This window comes from Nicotiana tabacum, chromosome 24 (assembly GCF_000715075.1).
Source record: "Nicotiana tabacum cultivar K326 chromosome 24, ASM71507v2, whole genome shotgun sequence".
Lineage (NCBI taxonomy): Eukaryota > Viridiplantae > Streptophyta > Magnoliopsida > Solanales > Solanaceae > Nicotiana > Nicotiana tabacum.
In genome coordinates, this window is record NC_134103.1 from 79,956,028 (window position 1) to 79,980,009 (window position 23,982).

The window sequence follows — 23,982 nt, forward strand, 5'->3', positions numbered from 1 at the left end:
TTCATTTCTTATTATGTTTTTAGAATACATTTTTTTATTTGTAGACATGCCTCGGTTGAGTAACCCGATCTGAAATCGGAGGTCGTAATGAACATGAAAGTCGAAAGTAAAACTACGGGATCATAAAGATCCAAAAAATTCTATTATAATAATAATAAGAGGGTTACGGGGCTTGAAATCAGATGCTACGGGCTCCAAATTTGATTTTCATTGTTCAAATCAAAAACCAAGATGTTACGAAAACTCAATTGAAATTTCAACCCGATCCAACGGTTGACGAATCGGGAAACATGATTTGAAGTTGGTTGGTCGGAATAAAAATCTGCAGCAAAACAAATATTTTTCTTCTCTCTTGATGAAAGCTCTCTCAAAAATCACTCTTATGTGCTTAAGTCTTTCAAAGACTTGTATCAATGAGCATATAACAATTCTACAAGGTTGTCCTATTTATAGATCATGAGTAATGTTTTTCTCTTAAAGCCAAAACCAACTATAAATAGGAATAAATACCGAATCCAATTCCGAATAGGAATAGAAACCAAAAGAGAATAGGATTAGGCCATCGAGCCTTTGGCCTGATAACATGGGCATGTGCCCAATAAACTCCCTCTCCAGCCAAAGGGCCAAATGTGTCTTCAAGTAGAGGAACTATTGACAGGCTTCATGCCTGCCAATTTTCTGCAAAATTCATGTTTATCTGCAACCACCGCTATTGTCAGCATACCCGAAGGATTTTCATTAGTGTGTAACTTCTCAACCTCAAATAATTTCTCTTCCACGATCATTCTTATCCAATGATACTTTCTATTTATATGTTTGGTCTTAGAATGAAAAGTGGAGTGCTTGGTGAGATAGATAGCACTTTGATTATCACAAGATAAGATGTACCTTGGTTGCTCAAAGCCAAGATCATTAATAAGCTCCTTCATCCATAATAGTTCTTTGACACCTTCTATGACAATAATATATTCGGCTTCTGTGGTGGATATAACTATGCACTTCTATAGTCTAGATTGCCAAGAAACAGTCCCCCCTGCAAAAGTGATCAAATAACCGGAAGTGGATCTTGAATTATCAAGATTGCATCCTAAATCAGAGTCTGTGTAACAAACAAGTTCAGGCTTGCCACTGCCAAAGCACAGCTTTAAATCTGCAGTACCTTTCAAATACCTTAATATCCATTTTATTGCATCCCAATATTCTTTTTCAGGATTAGAAAGGAATCTACTAACAGTACCAACGACATGCGCAATATCTGGTCTAGTGCAAACCATAACATACATCAAGCTACTAACGGCAGAAGAGTAAGGAAAACGAGACATCTCATTTTTCTCTTCATCTGTAGATGGACTCTAACTAATACTTAATTTGAAGTGTTTAACAAGAGGAGTACAAACCACTTTTGCATCTGTCATATTGAACCTCTTAAGTACCTTCTCAATGTATTGCTTTTGGGACAAAAATAACTCTTTTCTATTTCTCTGTCGGTGAATTTGAATGCCCAAGATTTTCTTTGCTGTCCCCAAGTCCTTCATCGCAAACGATTTGCTCAACTGCTTCTTAAGGACTGTAATTCTGGATTTATTCTTGCCAATGATAAGCATATCATCCACATAAAGTAATAAGATAATAAAATCATTATCAGAGAACTTCTGGAAGAATACACAGTGGTCTGAAAAAGTTTTCTTGTACCCTTGATCTTCTATGACAGATTCAAACTTCAAATACCATTGCCTTGGAGCTTATTTCAATCCATACAGGCTCTTTTTCAATTTGCAGATATAATTTTCTTTTTCCTTAGTTACAAAACCCTCAGGTTGCTCTATATAAATTTTCTCATCTAAATCACCATGAAGGAAAGCAGTCTTTACATGCATCTGCTCAACCTCTAAATCTAGACTCGCGGCTAAGCCTGGAACCATGCGAATAGAAGACATCTTCACAACATGGGAGAAAATTTCATCAAAGTTAACTCCTTTCTTCTGGCCAAAACCTTTAACAACTAACCTCGCCTTGTACCTAGGTGTAGAGGTATGGCTATATTGCTTTATTCTGAATATCCATTTGTTAGATAAAGCTCTCTTACCTTTCGGCAATTTCACTAACTCATATGTGATATTCTCATGGAGTAACTTCATCTCATCTTCCATGGATTCTATCAACTGATTTTTGTGAGTATCTTGCATGGCTTCATCACAGCTCTCAGGTTCTCCCATGTCAGTCAAAAGTACATACTCATTAGGAGGATAGCGTATTGATTTTTGCTTTTCCCTTGTAGATCTTCTAAGAGATGTTTCAGGAGCATTCGAAGTAGTTATCTGAGCAGGAATTGGTTGATGATCAACCACAACTTCATCAACTGAAGCATCCATAACATCTACACCCTGATGATCATTTTGATCTTGATCACTATCTTCATTATTGTTTTGGGTTCCTTCATGTGCAATAGATGCCTTAGCAATAGAAACTGGATCAATATCAACTAAGCTCTCATTACTCTGAGAATCTATCTTCTCAGCTTTGTCAATATCTTCAATATTCTGGGTTTCAAAAAATATTGCATCACGACTTCTAATAATTTTATTGTCAACTGGATCATAAAAATGACATCCAAACTCATCTTGACCATAACCGATAAAGATGCACTACTTAGTTTTGACATCCAGTTTCGATCTCTCATCTTTAGGAAAATGCACACAAGATTTACACCCAAAAACTCTCAGGTGATCATAAGAAACATCTTTGGCAAACCAAACTCTATCTGGGACATCACCATCCAAAACAATAGCAGGAGACAAATTGATAACATAGGCAACAATGTTAAGTGCTTCCGCCCAAAATGTATTTGAAAGTTTAGCTTCTGAAAGCAAACATCTAACTCTCTCAACTAGAGTTCTATTCATTCTCTCTGCCAAACCATTCAATTGAGGCGTCTTGGGCGGAGTTTTCTGATGACGAATTCCTTGTTCCTTGCAATAGTTATTAAAGGGACCACAATATTCACCACCATTGTCAGTGCGAATACATTTTAATTTCTTCCCCATCTGTCTCTCAGCTAAGGACTGAAATTCCTTAAACACGCCAAGTGCTTGATCTTTATATTTCAAAGGATACACTAGAGCTTACAAGAATGATCATCAATGAGGGTCACAAAGTAAAGTGCACCACCTTTTGAATTTACTTTAAAATGACCACACAAATCAGAGTGTACTAGCTCCAATAAATCGGACTTTCTTGAAAAAGGATGGCTATGAAAAAAAACCCTTTTCTGTTTGCCAGCTAAACAATGGATACACCTTTTCAGCTTTGCTTGTTTCACTCCTGAAAGCAAACTTTTCTTAGCCAAACACGTAATCCCTCCCTCGCTCATATGACTCAATCTTTTGTGCCACAATTATGATAAAGTATCACTTTTCACCAGATTTATGAAGTCATTAAGAATAGAGTCGTGTATCACATATAATTGAGAAGACTTGACTCCTCGAGCCACTACTAATGAACCCTTGGTGAGCTTCCATTGGCCATTAAAGAGGACATTATGGTAACCTACATCGTCTAATCTTCCTGCGTAGATCAAATTGAAAGGAAAGTCTAGAGCATGCTTGACATCTTGAAGAACTAACGTTGAACCATTATTAGTTTTCAAACAAACTGTGCCAACACCAAACACCTTAACTTCACTGGTATTTTTCATCTTTAACACTCAAGAATCATCAGTAGTATAAGATGAGAAAAAGTCTTTTCTTGGTGTGACATGTGAGGTAGCTCCAGAATCTACTATCCAGCTTGTCTCATAGGTCACCAAATTGATGAAGTTTTCATCATAAGCAAAAAGAAGGCCATCTTGAACAATAGCAACAACATTGTTCTCGTTATTTTCAACTTTCTTTCCTTCTCTAATGTCTTGCTTCAACTTGTGGCAAAACCTCTTGATATGTCCTTTCTTGCCACAGTGGTTGCATGTAATATTTTGGTATTTGGATCTTGACTTATTTCTACTTTTACCTCTATTCCTCGAACCTCTTGTTCTATCTCTCCCCTGGTCTTCTGTAACTAAGATATTTACTTGTGAGGACGATGTAACACCCCGAAAAATTTTAAAGTACTTAAGTGTAAAGTCCGGTAGAATTTGCAAAGAAAATAATATTTCATGGTGCCGGACTAGGCTTATGTATTTTCTGCGGTCGCATAATGGACCACAAAAATGCACTTTTCCGCCAAAAATTTTCCTTTACTTTCCGGTGCATTGTTCAACCCAAAAAGTCTGAGCCGGCCGCAGAGTGAGGCAGTTAATTGGGTCAGTTGGAAGCAACTATGCGGTCGACTATGCGACCGCATAGTGACCGCATACACAGACATTTTTTTTGGCTATTTTATAACCAATTATGTGACCGATATGCGGTCCGCATATATGCGATCGCATACCTTGTTCCGGAGCTCCATTTTTGGGTTTTTAAAACCTGACCCTATTCCGTTAAATACATATTTTGGGCTATTTTTGAGATATAATCTGACATTTTAGAGTGAGAGAGAGTGCCCTAGAGTGAGAAGGTGTTCTTCAATAATTATTTTTCAATTCTTGCTCAAGTTTTGAAAGATTAAGAAGGCAAGCTCACTAGGTGTTCATCCTGGAGGTAAGATTCTACACCATAAACCCTAATTTTGAAATTATCTGAAAATGGGTAATTAGCAATATAATTTTTGGGCATCAGAGTTGATTATTTTACATGCATGTGATATCAAGGGGTGTAGGAAGATTGTTGAACTAAGCATGGTAAAGATTGGGTTGTGGGATAATGGAATCCTCCATAAAAGGATCTTGAAACCTTATGCACACCTAGTGTTTGATAAAATACTCAAATGAGCTAGAACCATGATCATCTTCCTAATTTTGATTCAATTTATTATATTTCTACAATAGATTGAAGTTGCTAAGAATTTCGGAACATTCAGAGTGTAAGGAAGCTCAAGTGAGGTATTTTGGCTAAACTCTTCTCTTAGAATTGAATCCCACGATATTCATGTAAATTATGTAAGTCCCGAGTGATCCATTATGAAATTGGCTATTCCGAGTAAGATTAGGTTGAAAGATATATGTTCAACAAGCATCCCAAATACTCTATTCATGTTATGTTACCAATTGAGGATGTGTTAAAATATGGGCTATGCATTAACAATGTTTCGACTTTAAGTCAAGTTCAAATGAAGGCTATTATGTCAAATTTTGTGAAATATCTCTATGTGCATTAGACTCTAAATTGCTCACATGTGTACTACACACTTTGATTTGAATTGTGTTTATTGTTGATGATGAGGATGATATTTGAAATTGATAATGGGAGCATGAAATACTGAATATGGCCAACGTGCCAAGAATGATCTTATAATTATGGCCACTAATGCCAATGAAATGAAAAGATGTGAAAGTATTATGAAATGCGATAATTGATATAAAAAGGTTGATGTCTCAAATAAGACGGCCTAGCCGGTCGGGTCGTGATCGGACACCATGCCGCACACATGGTGGTAATTGTGCTGGAAATTATAATTAAAATTGTGATTTTGGTCGATGTCCCTAATGGATAGCCTAGCCGACCGGGTCGTGATCAGACTCCTGTTAAAGACGGTGGTATTGATATTGAGAGAAATTATGGTTGATGTCTCTACTGAGATAACCTAGCCGATCGGATCGTGATCGGACTCCGTGCTCGGTATTGTGAATAATGGTATTGTGGACAATGGTATATCGATACTAAAAATCTCCCAATGTGAGATATGAAAATTAATTTGAACACTGTCTTGATCCTAAATTGAGGTTTGATGTTGATTAAGGCTTTCATTGATATTATGATAATCTTGTTTGTATTATTTGTCATTCTATTGAGAGGGTGTTTAGTTATACATACTAGTGCTATTCGACAGTACTAATGTCCCTTTTGCCGGGGGCGCTGCATCTTTCAATGGATGCAGGTGGTTCCACAGCAGAAGATATTGGTCAGTGATAGCAGTGCACCTTCTTCCCAGCTGACTTGGTGAGCCCCACTTCATTCCGGGGTCATGAATCTTTTATACTTTGTGTATTCTGTTTGAGGTATAGCCGGGGCCTTGTTGCCGACATTATCATTGTACTCTTCTTTATCTATAGAGGCTCCGTAGACATAGTGTGGGTTTGTGTATTGGTGCTGGAGAAAGACAAACTATATTATGTTGTGGTTGTATTACTAGTCCATTTGAGACTTTAAAAATGATGAAACTATTGGAATTGAATTGGTATTGTAGACATGAACACATTTTCGTCTAATTAATGAAGATATGTATTATCTCTATTCGTGGATGAGTTTGGATAGAATGAAATCTAACAGGCTTGCTCGGTCGAGAGCCGATCGCACTCCTCGATTTTGGGGCGTGACAAACGAACTCTGAGATTTTCTCCTTACTTCCTCGTTCAACACACCACTCTTGGCATATTCCATGGTCACCTTACCTCCAGGAGCTAAATTTGTCAAAGAAACACGAAGAGTTTCCCAAGAGTCTGGCAGAGTATTAAGAAGCCAAAATCCTTGTATCTCATCATCAAAATTAACTTCCATTCCAGACAGCTGATCAAGGACGCCTTGAAAATTATTTATGTAATCAAGGATATGGCTGTCTCCCTTGTATTTAAAGGTCATCAATTGCTTTAGCAGGAATAACTTGTTGTTCCCAGTTTTTGAAGCATAAAGAGTCTTTAGCTTTTCCCACAATGATCTCGCTTGTGTCTCATTCACAGTATGGTTGCGAAAATTATCTTCAACCCATTGTCGTATATATCCACATACTTTTTGGTGCTAGAAATCCCAATCTTCATAAGATATACTCTCGGGTTTATGAGCTGCAAAAACGGGTAGATACATCTTCTTCATGAACAACAAATCTTTCATCTTGCTTCTCCAAACATTATAATTTCTCCCATTTAAACATACCATCTTGCTCATATTCGCTTCCATTTCGTAAAAACCTGAATAAATAACCTAGGCTCTGATACCACTGTTATATCGAGGAAGATGCAAGCTCAAAATTAAAGAAGCTAAAGAACACCAAATTTTAACGTGGAAAATCCTTCAAATCGAAGGTAAACACTACGGGATCACAAAGATCCAAAAAGCTCCACTATAATAATAAAAGGGTTAAAAAAGTTTTTCAAATTGGCTACACAATAAGTACTAAATACGGAGCAACAATAGCAACAAGAGCAACGACAAATCAATTGAAAAAAGAGGAGAAGTCACAAAACTAGAGCTGCTATTCAGGGCTCTAAATCAGATGCTACGGGCCTCCAAATTCGATCTCTACCGTTCAAATAAAATACCAAGATGCTATGAACACTCATTCGAAATGTCAGCCCGATCCAACGGTTAACAAATTAGTAAACATAATTGGAAGTTGAATGGTCGAAATAAAAATCTGCAGCAAAACAAATATTTTTCTTCCCTCTTCTCTCTTGATGAAAGCTCTCTCAAAAATAACTCTTATGTGCTTAAGTCTTTCAAAGACTTGTATCAATGAGCATATAATAATTTTTCAAGGTTTTACTATTTATAAATCATGAGTGGTGCTTTCTCTTAAAGCCAAAATTAACTCTAAATAGAAATAAACATCGAATCCAATTCTGAATAGGAATAGAAACCAAAAGAGAATAGGATTAGGGCATTGGGCCTTTGGCTGGACAACATGGGCACGTGCCAGCAAACATATAATAAAAAATTAAATACGTTTAGATTACGTAATAGTTTAAAAAAATATTTAAAATTATGGTAAAAACAGTTTGAACTGTGAGCTTGGGTAATGGTTCATAGACCATCTCCATAAAAAGCCCTCTATAATGAGCTCTAAGCAAGAGCGTAGCTAGGAAAATTACTCTGGTTATTTTTTGTCCATATATATATATTAGTTGTTGAATTCCCTTAACTTATTTGCGTGTTTATTTTTTCAAATTTTTGAGACGCTCCCGGCGAAAATTGGGGTTTCGCCACTGGCTCAAAGGTCCACACTTTAGAATTGCTATAGTAGGCTATCATAAGAAATGATAAACCAGAAACTGTAAGTTAACCCTCTAGTCTTAGGCATGCCAAACAACAAATACTTTCTATAAAAAGTGAATCAGCCAATTCCCCATTTACAAGCTTCACTGTTGTAAAAAATATGCTAGCCACATGCTAGATGTAAACTAAGTTCTTCTATCAATTTTTGAATTTAATTTGGAGCTCTTAAGCTTCTCCTAGACTCGAAATATTGGATGCATGTATACTTCTCTTAGGTGAGACAAATTATGTAATAGGGGAAATTTAGGAGATGTATGCACATTTAGCACTTTATATGAGTCCTTAGGAAACTCACCCGGTCATCTTAGGAAACATTGGCCAAAATAGTGGCGAAACAAAAGAATTCTCCAAGGGTGTTCAAACTTGGAAAAAGTAAAAATATTTTTCCGACAAAGGGTGTTAAATATATATTATTTACCTCTAAAACCTACTATTTAACTATATATATAGTGTAATTTTCCGACGAACAAATATAGCTTCGCCCCTGGCGAAGAATATTAAACTTAGGCCTATATATATATATATATATATATATATATATATATATATATATATATATATATATATAATGTTCATATCTCCTATTTGTTCACTATTTCCCTTGGTAATTGACCCTTAATTAGTTCTCAATTGAATCTTCAAGATGAATGACCGACTATATATTTATCGCCTCAGACATTGCTTACACTTACAATATATGAGGGAATGATCAGTCTGATTTATATATGGGCAAAGAACTTTTTAGCTTCGGTATGCTTAAATATAGTCAAGCGCAAAAAACTCTTTGTGTACAGTCAAAATCGATTGAATCAGTCGTACGGACTGGTCGAGACGATAATGCTTCGATCAAAGGGTATCTGTATGACAAGCTCGGTCGAGATCCGAAGTAAGGGTGTCGAGTTTCGAGCTCTAAGACCAATCAATGACAAGCTCGGTATCATTATCGAGCTCATATCCAAATCGAACTACAAGGCAAAGCGGAGATTATCGAAAATGCATAGACTGACCAACACTCACCCCGAATATCGAGACCCCAAGTCAGAATCGAGCTCGAACTAAGGCCGAGGGCTTGATCCAATATCGAGCTCGAGCCAGTATCGAGCTCGCAGACAAGAGCCGTTGCAACCGCACTATGAGAGAGAATCTTGGCGGAAATCGAGGAAAAGATAATTCATCGTGGGTCCTCCACTATCTATTTTTATTATTATAGATAAAGTAGGATCCCTCTAATATAAGAGGGGGATGTTAACACATTTAGGGGGGATTACATTGCCTTGTTCATCAACATTTCTTTTTTCTCTGCCTTATATTTCATTCCATTTGCCAAATATAGAGATTTCTACATTTCACTCTACAATTTGTATCAAGTTATATTACGTGTCCTTAAAACCATACACAAATTTAACTCTATCCGATTTTTCGGATAAACAGTTTGGCGCCCACCTGGGGCTAAGGATTACAGTGGTTATTTGATACAAATCTGAAGAAACACATTGTTGTGTTTTACGCTCGGTTCCGAAAATTCTTGGATTTCGTATTAGCAACGACTAACTACCAATCAAATGGCTTCACCAATCGACAACAGAGCCTGTCTTCAAGATGAGAATAATAACTTAACACCCAGTACCGAAAGTCCACTTGTAAACGCCGTTGGAGCTCGAATCGGAGCGTCAATAGATATCAATTCTCATGTAGCCATTGAGGCGAACCTCCATGATGAACCCGAGAATAATATCCATGGTGGCACTCGGTCTGCATCTCGAGATACCCATAACGTCGAGGAAAACGGCGTTAGCTTGTGTATGATTTTCAAAATGTTGCAAGCCCAACAGGAAGCAATAGCTCAATTGCAGAGCCAAACCCAGCTACAAAGCAGGCCGGAGCCCAGTCCACCTCGAGAAATCACCCACAGAACGGAGCTAGCCATAGTGAAGTCAAATGAGCATGAATCGGGGACTACTCCCGAAATTGCTAAATTTCTCGAGGAACTCACAAAGTGAGTCGAAGCCAATGATAAAAAAGTAGAATCATATAACTCTAGGGTCGATTAGATCCCGGGGGCTTCACCAATGATAAAAGGGTTGGATTCCAAAAAAATCGTGCAAAAACCTTTTCCCTCGAGAGTGGCCCCAAAACCAATCCCCAAAAAATTATGTATTCCCGAAATACCCAAATATAACGGAATGACCGACCCCAACGAGCACTTCACTTCTAACACGTGTGCCATCAAGGGCAATGATTTGGAAGATGATGAGATCGAATTTGTATTATTAAAAAAATTCGGTGAAGCCCTGTCAAAGGGGGCAATGGTTTGGTATCATAATTTAGCATCTAACTCTATTGATTCTTTTTCTATGCTTGCAGATTGCTTCATAAAAGCACATACCGGAGCCATAAAGGTCGAGACCAGAAAGTCGGACCTGTTCAAGGTAATACAAAAGGATAATGAGATACTAAGGGAGTTCGTATCTTGTTTTTAAATAGAACGAATGGATCTGCCACCAGTCACAAACGATTGGGCTGTTCAAGCTTTCACTCAAGGTCTAAACGAGCGGAGCTCAATGGCTTCACAGCGGCTGAAGCAAAATCTGATCGAGTACCCAGCTATTACTTGGACCGATGTGCACAATCGATATCAATCCAAAATAAGAGTCAAAGATGGCCAGTTGATTTCTAGGTCCGTTACTAAAAGAACTACCAAGCAAAGGTCGACCAGAGATCGATACCGGCCATATAGCAGAAATCCTCCAAACCCGGTCTGATAAAATGGCAATCAACTACCAAGAAATTGGAACGTGTAACGCCTAAAACGATACTACTGCTGAGTATCCGAGGCCTCTTTAAAATCAACCTCGTATACTGGGGGGATTTATCATTGAACGTATCTGTGATGATTATCAAGTTCGATGCAAAGGAAGTTACTTCGTTATTTCATGACAAACAGTGTCTCGACAGGAAATGTTGTAAGAGCCGAATGGTCAAAACGAACCATGCTTATGTAGTTGGCCCGAGCCCTGACGCAAAACATGAATACATGTATAATGACTTGCAAAGAAAGTCCTCTTCTTTACCGATATCCTATATTAAAGATTTATTATGCAAACAGGATCGAGTTCGAGCAAGCACTCACTCGATCACTAAGCCTACGTGCTACTTTTATTTCGAGTTCGATCAAGCACTCACTTGACCATTACGCCTACGGGGTACATTACATCGAGTTCGAATCATTCACTCGACTACTAAGCCTACGGGCTACTTTTATTTCGAGTTCGAGCAAGCACTCACTCGACCATTACGCCTACGGGCTACATTACTTTGAGTTCGAATCATTCACTCGACTACTAAGCCTACGTGCTACTTTTATTTCGAGTACGAATTATTCACTCGACTACTAAGCCTACGGGCTACTTTTATTTCAAGTTCGAGCAAGCACTCATTTGACCATTACGCCTACGGGCTACATTGCATCGAGTTCGAATCATTCACTTGACTGCTAAGCCTACGGGCTATTTTTATTTCGAGTTCGAGCAAGCACTCACTTGACCATTATGCCTACGGGCTATATTACATCGAGTTCGAATCATTCACTCGACTACTAAGCCTACGGGGTACTTTTATTTTGAGTTCGAGCAAGCACTCACTCGACCATTACGCCTGCGGGCTACATTACTTCGAGTTCAAATTATTCACTAAGCTTACGGGCTACTTTTATTTCGAGTTCGAGCAAGCACTCACTCGACCATTACGCCTACGGGCTACATTACTTCGAGTAAAATTACTCATTTTATCGAATTCAAACGAACACTTGACTATTTAAGGCTGAAGGATGTTCGAGCCCGATAAAGCAAAGGGGACTACCCACAAGGCCCGAAGGCAATATAGATTAGAATTCAAACTATCTATTTAGCTTGAAAGGCTATTTTGCTTCAAAAGGAAGAAAGATTTATATTTAAAAATTTTCTGTACAGAGGCGGCTACTCTGCCAAAAGGAAGTTCTTTATACAAAAACCGAAAGCGTATCAAAAGAACGCAGCAAACGACCTAAGGCCCTAAATGACTCAATCTTTATCGGAGGTCGTATTCTCGGCATCGTCCTCATCTTCAGAGTCCCCCGAGTCATCGAAGTCCTCCTCAGGAAAGGCCAACCTTCGAGCTTTGTCCTCCTCCGCCCTGGCGACCTCAATCTTGGCTCAATATGGAAGCCCTGAACTCTAACCTCCTCGAGAGCTTCTCTCCGAGCTTGCCATTTTGCATGTTCGACCATGCTCTCAGTTTTGGCTTGGTTAACCTCAACATGGATCCTGAATTGAGCCACTTTGGCATCAGCTCTTTTATTGGCCTCGATCACCTCAGATCTGGCCACTTCAAGTTCTTTAGCCAAATCTGCTTTATCTGAAGTGGCCAAATCCAACCGATGATGAAGCTCTTTCATCTTTTCGATCAGCCCCGAAGCATTTTCTTTCGCAGATCGAAGTTGGGCATCAGACAGCTCTAACTAAGCTTGAACGGCTTCCTTTTTCGAGGCAAGGATATCCATACACTTTTTAAATTCTTCTGCCTCGGCCAGTAGTGCATCTACCTTTGAGTTAAGCCGTCTAATCTGCTCGATCCTCTGCCGAACCTGCAGAATCGGATTGTTAGTGGTTATCTCTTTTTCATCTTCACTATCATGGAACATTCGGAATACCTACTCAGCCATCTCCCCATGCTCTTCCGAAGCCGCTGTCAAATCTGCTCAAAGTTTTTCACTAAGGAGCTTGTACGAGTCACTCTTCTCAGTGAGGCTCCGAACCTCGGTATCATGCTCCTCCCGGATTCGAAGAAAGGCCTCGTGATACAACACCGAAGCCTACAAACAAAAGGAGAAACATTAGAATTACCGACAACTCTATGTGTAAAAGAAGCGGCAAAAACGCCATCAGAGTTACCCGATTCAAAGCATGTTGGGCCTCGTTGAAGAGACAGGCGGGACCCACCGTATTCACCACTGATTGATCTTCTTCGGTCACTAAGGACCAAAGGTAACTGGCAATCTCCACGGGGAAAGAAAAAATTCGGGTATCCACAGGTACGGAGAGAACTATCTTCCGCCTTTGGTCGGGATCGATACTCGGGGCCGGAAATCGGTCCACCAGTTTATGAATCGATGAAGGCTTGGTAGAACCCGACCACGACACTTTTTTGGGTACCAACATTCCACCAAAACCGGTAACCTCCTATGAGGCACCTGACTCGAGCCCTTCCAGAAAACCATGGATATCGGCCGACTCCTGAATACCCTCATAGGACCGATCCTCCAATATGAAGGCCTCTCGAATCATGGCATCTGAAATCTGAGGGGATCCGCCAATGTCAACTATCCCAAACTCATCCCTTGAAATACCTTCTACTGCCCGAGAAGATCCGCCATCGATATACCTTTCAATCATCTTAGCTCGAGAAGGGATAATCTCGTCTTCTTCTTGTTCTAGGATTATGGCCAAGGTTCCCTGATTTGCTTCTACCAAATTGGAAGACTGTTGAATCATAATATTAGCCCGTACGCAGGCTAAATTCTCCTCTCCTTCTTCGGGCTCGTCCCTTAAATGGCGGGCCGCTTTTGAAGACATAACACCAGAGCCCCTCTTCGGCTTTCGAGATCTCTTAGCCGGTTTCTTCTTTTCCGAGTTCGGGGAGCCCGATACGTCTTTTCTCTTCCTTTCTTTTACCTGCTTCAGGGCGGGAACTTCTTCGCCACCAGATGGGGGCCTCATGATTACATCTTTCCCGAGTCCTACAAAAGGGAAAAAGGAGATTTACCATACAAACCGATGAAGAGACAAATCGACAAAAATATTTACCATGACTGCGGGCCTCCCATCGACCCTTTGATAATTCGACCCAAGCACGCTAGGAGTACGGTCTCTGCAACACCAGACTTTCGATCCATTATTTAAGATCCGGGATCGGTTCCGGCATTCGAGCCACGACTGTGATAAGAAAAGAAAAATGGATCAACAAAATAAAAGGCAATCACAAAATCAAAACGGGCAAAGAGAAACGTTTACTCACGGCTCATATTCCATTTCTCGGGAAATGGCAAGTCATCGGCAGGGATCAGGTCCGAAGTTTTGATTCGAACAAAACGGCCCATCCAACCCCGATCCCGAGTCTCGTCTATGCTCGAGAATGATGCTTTGGTTGCTCGGCAAGCAAGCTTGATCAACCCTCCTCGATAAAGTCGGGGACTGTAAAGGCGCATAAGATGATCGAGGGTGAAGATACGCCCCTCGACCTTGCTCGAGAAAAATCGAAGAAGAATCACTATCCTCCAAAAGGAAGGGTGGATTTGGCCGAGGGTCACATCGTACCTCTTACAAAAGGAAACGATGATAGGGTCTAGAGGTCCCAACGTGAAAGGATAAGTGTAAACACTTAAGAACCCTTCGACGTGGGTAGTAATTGATCCATCAAGCGATGGGATTACTACGAGTTTATTATCCCAGTTGCATTCTTGTATGACTTTATCGAGAACTTTTTCGGTAATTGAACATTGGTACCTCGACATCAGCTCACACCGACCCGGTATCGGAGAAGGCTTTTCAATTTTAAAATCACCTACAGTCGAACACCCTACCAGAATGAATTCCTAAGGGCGGGGCTCTTCCACATCCTCGCCACCAGCAGGTCGAGATGAAGAAGCGGTCTCTTTTTGCGGAACAGTTTTAGACGTTTTTGCCATTTAAAATTTCGTGAACAAAGAACGTGAGTATTTGGTGTTTTAAGAAAGAGTTTGCAGTAAAACTCACAGATTTACAGGCAGAAAACTTAGAAAAGACGAAAAGGAACTTAAAAAATTTGGAAGATTGAAGACGTAAAAGTGATGAATAGTGGAAGGAAAGGCTATTTATGGATTGAAGCAATGGCGATTCAATATCAGCGGTGGCCGATCACCGTCTGACACACATTAAATGCCTTGGTAAAATCGAACTGATGGGACAACTATCACATACGTCATGGTCGGGATCGATGTAAACATCAGCATATATCTGATCGACCTGTTGGAAAATCATATCGTTTCTCGCCACATCCTTTTTCGAGAAACGAGGGAACTATTTGTGTACGGTCAAAACCGATTGAGTCAGTCATACGGACTGGTCGAGACGATAATATTTTGATCAAAGGGTATTTGCATGACAAGCTCGATCGAGATCCGAAGTAAGGGAGTCGAGCTTCGAGCTCTAAGACCAATCAATGACAAGCTCGGTATCATTATCGAGCTCATATCCAAATCGAACTACGAGGCAAAGTGGAGATTATCGAAGATGCATAGACTGACCAACACTCACCCCAAATATCGATACCCCAAGGCAGAATCGAGCTCGATCCAAGACCGAGGGCTCGATCCAATACCGAGCTCGAGCCAGTATCAAGCTCGCAGACAAGAGCCGTTACAATCACACCAAGGGAGAGAATCTTGACGGGAACCGAGGAAGAGACAAATCATCATGGGTCCTCCACTATATGCATTATTTTTATTATAGATAAAGCAATGACCCTCTATTATAAAGGGAGAATCCTTGTAAGCTATAGATACACAAGATAGACTGCAAAAAACACATCCTTTTCTCAAATACATTGAGATTTCTTTGTGCTTGTTTTGTTTCAATTTATTCAATTTCCCTGTTCATCATTCCCATCCCCATAGTCTATCCGATTTTTCGGGTAAATATTCTTTTTTTTATTTTCTTTTATGAGACAAGGTTGAAACATAGATAGATAAAGAAGCATTTGGATATAGTGGTAGGACCATATTTTTGCAGGAATTGTTTTCAGCTTTATCAAATTATTTTTATTTGGAGATATACTGGGTGCGAAGTATATTTAATAGTATTGAATACTACTACATATTATATCAAACGTTGAAACTGTTGGCCTTGCCATTAAAAATTGCTCGTTCGTAAGTTACTATAATTTGACTTGTAAAGATCAACTCTATTTGACTTGTCTGAACAATTAATAATTCGACAAAAGAATGGAGTAAATACGTAATCCGACTATGTTTGGTTTGATTTGGTTTGGTATTGAGTAAAAAACTCGAACCAAACCGATATATAAATATATAATTTTTATATATATTTTTAAAACCTTATATAGAATTCTCTTTACAAAAATTCTAAAAATATTTGGGATTCTCTTATGGGATGTAATATTTAATAGAATATGAAGTACTCAATTTTTATTAACCTTAAGTAATGGGTTATATGATCATTTTTTTATCAAGTGTTTCTGAAATGCATCAATCTCTTTATTCTTCCATGTTCATATGTCAAGATTTATTAAATTCTTATATCTTTTTCGAATTTGAAGTGGTATTTCGACAATCTAACATTAAATAGAATATATCATTAATTAGGTATCATATTAATTTTTACGTTTAATTAGTAAATTCGTTTAACCTTGAAAGTATACATCAACGAAAAATTATTGTCTGACGACTAAAAAAGTAACTATCATGTGTTATTAACAAAATTCTCCTATAAAATTATTTTAATAGATCATATGTTTGTCAATTTTTTTCGATCATATGTTTGTCAATTTTTTCAACCTTTACTAAAAATTTAATAAATTAAGATTGAAATAATATTCATGTAATAAAAAAATCTGAAAAACCCGAAAAATCCGATAAAACCGAATCAATCCAAACAGTTATAGTTGGTCTGATTTAGTTTTAATAAAAAGCGAACCAATTCGATCCATGTACACCCGTATTTCCAATTATATATTTTCCAATTTTTAAGAAAAATATTACTCTATTTATATAGGAGTATATGTTTTTGTGAATTTTCGACCAAAATGAAGTGAAGGCGTCTCTGCCGATGGATGTAATATTGATCAGTTACCTTACTATATTATTCTTCTGCCTTTCTTTCTTTGCGCGCAAGAAACAAATAGCCGCAATTTATTATGATTTGTGTTGGTTGAAAATGAAAGATCTCTAATCTGGAAAGAGACAGGAAAAGACAAATTCCGTGGTCGCCAAGAAAAAATAAAGACAGCCAACCAAAGCATTATCATAAACAAAAACCGTTTTAAGTTTCCTATGTGCCCCAAAATTCGCCCACATTCCTTCTTAAATCAGCACACGTTTACACTAAGTACCAAAATAGCACGTTATTTATTTAGTAGGAGTATTTATTTTCCCAAAATAAGTGAAATAGTGAAACCCAATTTGACAAGGAAAAGGATTTGAAGAAGTAAAACTGAACTATATAAATACACCCAAACAAGGAGAGCGCGCGACAAATATTCCATTGGCCAAAGCAAATAACAAGACTTCAAATCAGATTTATAAATTAACACCTTTGACGTACATGTCTTCTCACATTCTTCAAAGGTGATTTTCTTTTTAAAATACTAAAACAACTGCCAACTTTGTAGTACTTAGTATTCGCTGCAATTACTTGCCACTATAGTACAATTCTTGTAGTTAATTAATAGCCTCTTTCTAATCTTTATTTAAAATAAAATTATGGCTTCTTTTGCAAACAGGAAACAGAAAAGAAGGCGCAATGGATGTGATTCTCTAGAGGAAATTTTGTTAAAGTGGAAAAATCATTATGAGGAGCTTAATTCTAGCACTGAAGATGTACAAGTAAAAAAAAAGAGAAAAATCCCAGTTAAGAGATCAAGAAAAGGTTGTATGCGCGGAAAAGGCGGTCCTGAGAATTCAGGTTGTATTTACAGAGGAGTTAGACAAAGGATATGGGGAAAGTGGGTAGCTGAAATTAGAGAACCTGTATATAATAGTGGTCAGTATAAAACTAGCGGTAAACGTCTTTGGCTCGGTACTTTTTCTACATCTGTTGATGCTGCTCTTGCTTATGATGAAGCTGCTAAGGTTATGTATGGTTCTAATGCCATACTTAACTTCCCGAATTATTGTGTACAGAATGACTCGTCGAGTATTGTTAACATTGCTCGAACATCTTCACTCGAATCGACTGATCAATCATCTGTTGATCATGAGGATTCAGGTGCTGAAGATACAAAGATTAGAGTTGATCAGTCCACTTTTGCAACATCAGTAGTTACAGCAGATGAAAAGCAACATTCTTCTTGTTGTTGTTTGACTGAGAAATCAGGTGTAATGCTAGAGGAGGATTACGAGAACGAGTTAAACGATTCAGGATGCAGTTCTAGAACTGATTCTAAGTCTCCAAGTTGTTGTGTTAAAGTTGAGACACTTATAAAGGAAGAAATCGAGAAGGATGGGTTTGTACATGATAAAGATTTGGAACGCCTGAACTCGTATGAAGTCTCAAACAGTTTGCACATTACGAACGAGGAGACGACAGATGTGAAGCCACAGGATCTGAATATATTGCAAGAACAACCATTGGATTTCAGGTCTACTGAAAACCCGAGTGAAGATTTTTGCAGGCGTCTAGAATACATGGAGCATTGGCTAATGGAAGACGATTCTTCAACCGAAGCAACAAAAGTAACAGGCACATTTTGTTTGGCAGAGAACCATAATGAAGAATTTCAGAAGTTTTTAGAGGAATCATTTGATTTCAAGCCAATGATTGTCCCTCAAGATTCTGCTGAACTAAACAATGTGAAGAATGAGGAGCAATTTGATTGTACATACAACCAGCAAATTGACCAGCAGACAGATGGAATTATTAGCAACCAAGCTGATACGAATTCTTCGATTAGTTGGCAACCGGAGGATAGTATCAAAGATTTGTCTGTCTTTAACTTTGATTTTGATATATAATCCTTTCTTGATGATGTTCATTAATTATAAGAACTTACTGTTTCGTTTCATCATCCTTGTAATTTGTTTTATATAGTCTGCTACACTAGAGATTAGAAAGTTTTTAGGTTAGAATGCATACCATTTTTTGTAAGCAGAAAGTCAGCCTTCTATTCGCCACATATATAGTCTATCACTCTTCATAGAATTCAAAAGGAAAAGAAGAAGAGACTTTTGATGTTCTAATCCTCTATTCTAGACCTCTTACTGTTTTTTTTTTTGATAACCTTGTTGTTACACTGTCAAAGAGTTGTCTTCTTTTGTATCACCAATCATGTACAGTTTCAGATTAGGATAGCTCAAATTATTAGTCAATGAACAAAACATAAGCATATGTTTGAGTGCGTTAGAAAGGATGTCTTGCTGGTTTTCTGCTCATCATTCTTGTTATAGGGGGGATCATATTACTTCTTGAAGTTATACATAATGAAGGCGGAGGTCAAAGTACGCATCTTATTGAAATATTGATATGCAACTGGTCATTGAAGGCTAGTAAAATGTTCGAAAATTACACCACTATAAGGATCCATGGATGTGTCCTCAGAATCCAAGCCATAGTAAACGCAAACAGTGAGAGAGAAGGGAAGAGAGGCAGGGGTTGGATAAAGTGCAGAGTATATGTGTGCCACCAATTTCAGTAGACAGTTAATGGTGGGATGAAAAGAGAGCACCGAGTATACCAGGTAGAACTAAGGGACTAATGTTGTTTGGTTTGGTGAAGGAATTATTAGAGAAAATTTGCAAGCTCTTATGGAGAAAAATATTGAACAACACATAACAATGAAGAGCAAAAAGTGATTTGTAGAAGGAGGGGATAGCCTGGCATTCTGTTACAATTTGTGAGTTTGACACAGCAAACTCCTGACTTTGAGACAAAATATTGAACAACACATAACAATGACTCTAAGAAGTGGTAATAAGGTGAGATGTTCAAGGTGGCTCACATTCTAGAGAATTAGACCTTCTCTTCTTGATTTGGAAAGATGGAAATTGCCATCTATCAACATTGAGTAATCCTTTCACTTGCCTTGGCATTGTCTGCAAGTAGTTATAAATGTGAGTTTCCTCCAGTGGGTGGCTTAAATAGGCCATTCTGTCCGCAACCTCATTAGCCTCACGAAAACAATGTCCAATGAAAAGACCGATGGCATCTACTAACTGTTTAATCTCAGACATTATACTGATGAATTCAATGTGCCTGCAGAATAGACCTCCAGAAATCCAGAGTCCAAGATAGGGCAAGACAAAGATCTAGAGCATTGACAAAGACCAGCTTCGCAGTCAAACTTCTCTATAACAACCTTGTTTGTTCCAGATTTTTTTGGTTGTTATAGCGAAGTGCTGTTATAAAGAATATATTATAACATGTTATGAATTTATCAGAGATAATTGATTCAATAACAGGAAACTTCTTTGATTCAATCTCAAACTTAGCAAATCTGCTTACAATGGACTCAAAAAGTAAGATAAACACTAAAAGAAAGGAAAAAATTGAAGAAGGGGGAAGGTTCCAGACTGCTCCTTAGCAAAACAAACAAAAAGACTTGGCATATTGTCTGCTGGTTCAATACCTTGGTTCACAACATTGCCTATCCTGGAAATTGGTTCTAAAAGAAACTTGATTTTTATAGTGAATGGTTGTTATATAGAGATGCTGCTATAGAGAGGTGTGACTGTATATGCTTACGCTGCGGTCAGCAACTTACACCACCCTGCCTAATGATAAGCCTGGTTCTGCCTTCATTTGTAGGTAATGAGCATTGTCAAAAAGACATCAGTAACATAATTAACTGCAAGTCACACACCAGGAGAACTTGCCAAATTATTGCATTGGTAGTAACATAAGATTTAAAATGAACAACAATGCGATAAGCTGAAGCACATACAATTGGATACTTGTCTGTTTTCGTAGTGACCCAATGTTGCCAGATTCCCTTTACTGCACAACAAACAAAATACTATAGCAGAAGTGTATATCCAGTTAGTCTTTGCACCAGATATGAATAAAACACTATCTTCATCTATCGCTCATGCTAATCATATGCCTCCTTCAGAGTTTAAGTTTATATAAATTGATGGTGCAGAAAATATTCATATAATCAGATCAGTTTAAAAATTTAACTGCAGATACGCAGTGACGGAGCCACATTCAATCAAGGGGTGTCAATCGACACACCTTCGCCAAAACATTAAACTGTATTGCTAGATAATTTTTTCTGTTTTATATATATTTACTATAAGTTAACTTCCCTTGACTTTTTGGTGTATCTAATTTTTTATATTTTGACACCCCTTGATAAAAATTTTGGCTCCGCCATTGCAAATACGCATTTAAACCAGATACAACCATATAATAGGGGCGGCTTAACCCCCAAGCCTTTATACTAGTTGTTCTAGGTCCTTCAAAAATTTGAGTACTTTATATTTTAAGAAACAATAAGGGGTCATTTGGTACGAGTATAAATTTATACCGCCAACTAAACCGGTATAAATTTAATCTCACATCTTATTCAGGATATCCCATCTTATCCCACCTTATCCCATCAAATTTGGAATTATTTTATTACACCTTCCATGCTCGGTCGCTCACCCCGCTAAAGTCTAAATATAAACGATCAGGGTCGTTTGGTATGCGGACTAAATTATTTCGGGATTATAGTCTTGAGATTATAATCTCTTGACTAATTTATTTCACCTGGGAGGTGGAATAAAATAATACCAAGTTTGATAGGATATTCAGGATTAAGTCTGGAACTAAATTTATACTATGTTTGGTTGACGGTATAAATTTATATCATCAACCAAACATAGTATAAATTTAGTACCACACTTTATACCACCTTATCCCGTGTACCAAACGACCCCTAAGAATAAACTTCAAATAAACTATATAAAGATTCTACTCCTATTAAGCAAAGACTCTTTTTAACCTTCTGCTTTAGGCCACATATTTTATTGAGTCGTCCTTGACAACTGACTAACTATACTGTGGTATATAAACATCTACAATATATTTGTATATAACTTAAGTCATTTTTAAAAAACAAAACAATAAAATATCATTGAAAGCACAGTAACATGAACCAAAAGACAGCATGAAGAAGCCATAAAACTCAGGATGGATAGCGCTACAGATCGATAGTCAAAAAAGAAAGCCTAAATAGTGTTAATTAAGCTCATTAAGATAATCTCTCTCTGGTGCTATCCCTCCTGAGCTTTACAGATTTTCCAAGCAATTTCCACAACAACACCGTATATAGGGGTAAGGTTTGCATATGCATTACCCTCCTTAGATCTCATTTGCCAGATAGTATAGTCTCTCCATGGTGCTATCCCTCCTGAGCTTTACAGATTTCCCATGCAATTTCCACAACATCACCATAGTTTTTTCAATATATAATAAGTGAAAGAAAAAGGCAGAAGAAAGGACTAAAGATATACTAATGGATGGCTGGGAAGTGTTGAAGTTGAAGAAGGAGGTCTATTTATAGTAGCTAAAGTAACATGGGAATGTGACTAAGTTTTTACACAACGTGCGTACGAAATTAAGCATTTGTCTCTATATTGGTGCTTCGAATTATTGTCGATTTTTCCTTTGGTCATTATTGCAAGGAAAATCAATGTACTTAAATACTTAAGTGCCTATGCCGACTACGTTACTCAAACTACCCTCCAATCTTGAAATAGGTGCCGAGGTACGGTCTAAATTGAAAATTGCGAGATTTTTCTTGCTTTACAAATGGCTGTAGAATTTCGATATTACAACTTCGTCTTATTTGAGACAAATTTTCCAAATTTTACGTCTGCTTCGTCGTTGCCACACAAATACCTAAATTATATTTCTTGAGTTTTCTAGTCAAAATATCCTTAAATATAAACAAACTTGAATTACATCCTTAGAGTTATTCTTGTGAACAAAAATGTCCTTGAAATATTCAAAAATTAGCAAGTTACATTCAGAGGCGGATCTAGAATTTTGGCAGGATGGGTGTACTATTAAGAAGAAGTGGATCCATAATATAAATTTTACGGGTTCAACTTTTAGTTCTTACGATTGCGTACCCATTACACTTTTGGAATTATAAGTTCAAATTTTTATTTTTTAAAATAGTAATTTTCTTACCTCTATATCTATTTTTCATGTTGAAAATATTGAGATCAGTTGACTATATGCTACATCATACACTGCTAACAATTTTAATATACATATTTCGTTTAATCATATAAGATTTTACGGCGACAAAAGAAGAATAGAAATTTCAATGTGTGAAAATTTTGAAAGAATTAACCAAACAAAAAAAGAAATAAAAGGAAAAAGTGCTTAATTAATGCGCAAAAAATAATAAAACAACAAGATTGACATAAGATTTGAACTCATAACCTCACCTAGAAAGGTACACTCAATAACCATCACATCATATAATACTTTGAGCATCGGTGCACACATATATTTAAATATTTTTTTAAAAAATATAACATTACTATACATGATTTAGGGCGGGGAGTATGGATTCACATGCCCCATGAAACCCCCAAGATACGCCCCTGGTTACATCCTACTATTAGAATTGGTGGTGATAAAATGGATAAAGAAAACAGTTATATATCCATCCATATCCACTAAAAAAATGAGTTGGATACAATAACAACAACAACAACAACAACAACAACAACAACAGCCCAGTATAATCTCATTAGTGGGGTTTGGGGAGGGTAGTGTGTACGCAGACCTTACCCCTACCCTGGGGTAGAGATGATGTTTCCGATAGACCCTTGGCTCTCTCCCTCCAAGAACTCCCCACCTTGCTCTTGGGGTGACTCGAACTCACAACCTCTTTGTTGGAAGTGGAGGGTGCTCACCACTAGAGCAACTCACAATATACTTTTTTTAAAATGGGTCAAATACGGAGAAGATTCATATTATCCACTTAATAAATACATAGCTAATGGATAACTAATGAGTTTACCTTTTACCTTTGCAAAGACTCAAATTTGGGGTTACTCAAATTTGGGAGACTAAGAATTTTCCCAAAAGTGATCATATTCAAGAAGTCATGGATAATATGGATATCCACATTATCCGTTGGTTAACTCACTTTT

The 23,982-nt window shown here is 37.7% G+C and overlaps 1 protein-coding gene across 1 annotated transcript; it reads left to right on the forward strand.

Moving 5' to 3' along the window:
- The first annotated feature begins 17,306 nt into the window (after positions 1-17,306).
- LOC107788604 (uncharacterized) lies at positions 17,307-19,062 on the forward strand. The gene is made up of 2 exons (XM_016610291.2): positions 17,307-17,457; positions 17,613-19,062. The coding sequence occupies exons 1-2, from the start codon at positions 17,435-17,437 to the stop codon at positions 18,841-18,843; spliced, it is 1,254 nt and encodes a 417-aa protein (XP_016465777.1). The 5' UTR covers positions 17,307-17,434; the 3' UTR covers positions 18,844-19,062.
- The last annotated feature ends 4,920 nt before the right edge of the window (positions 19,063-23,982 follow it).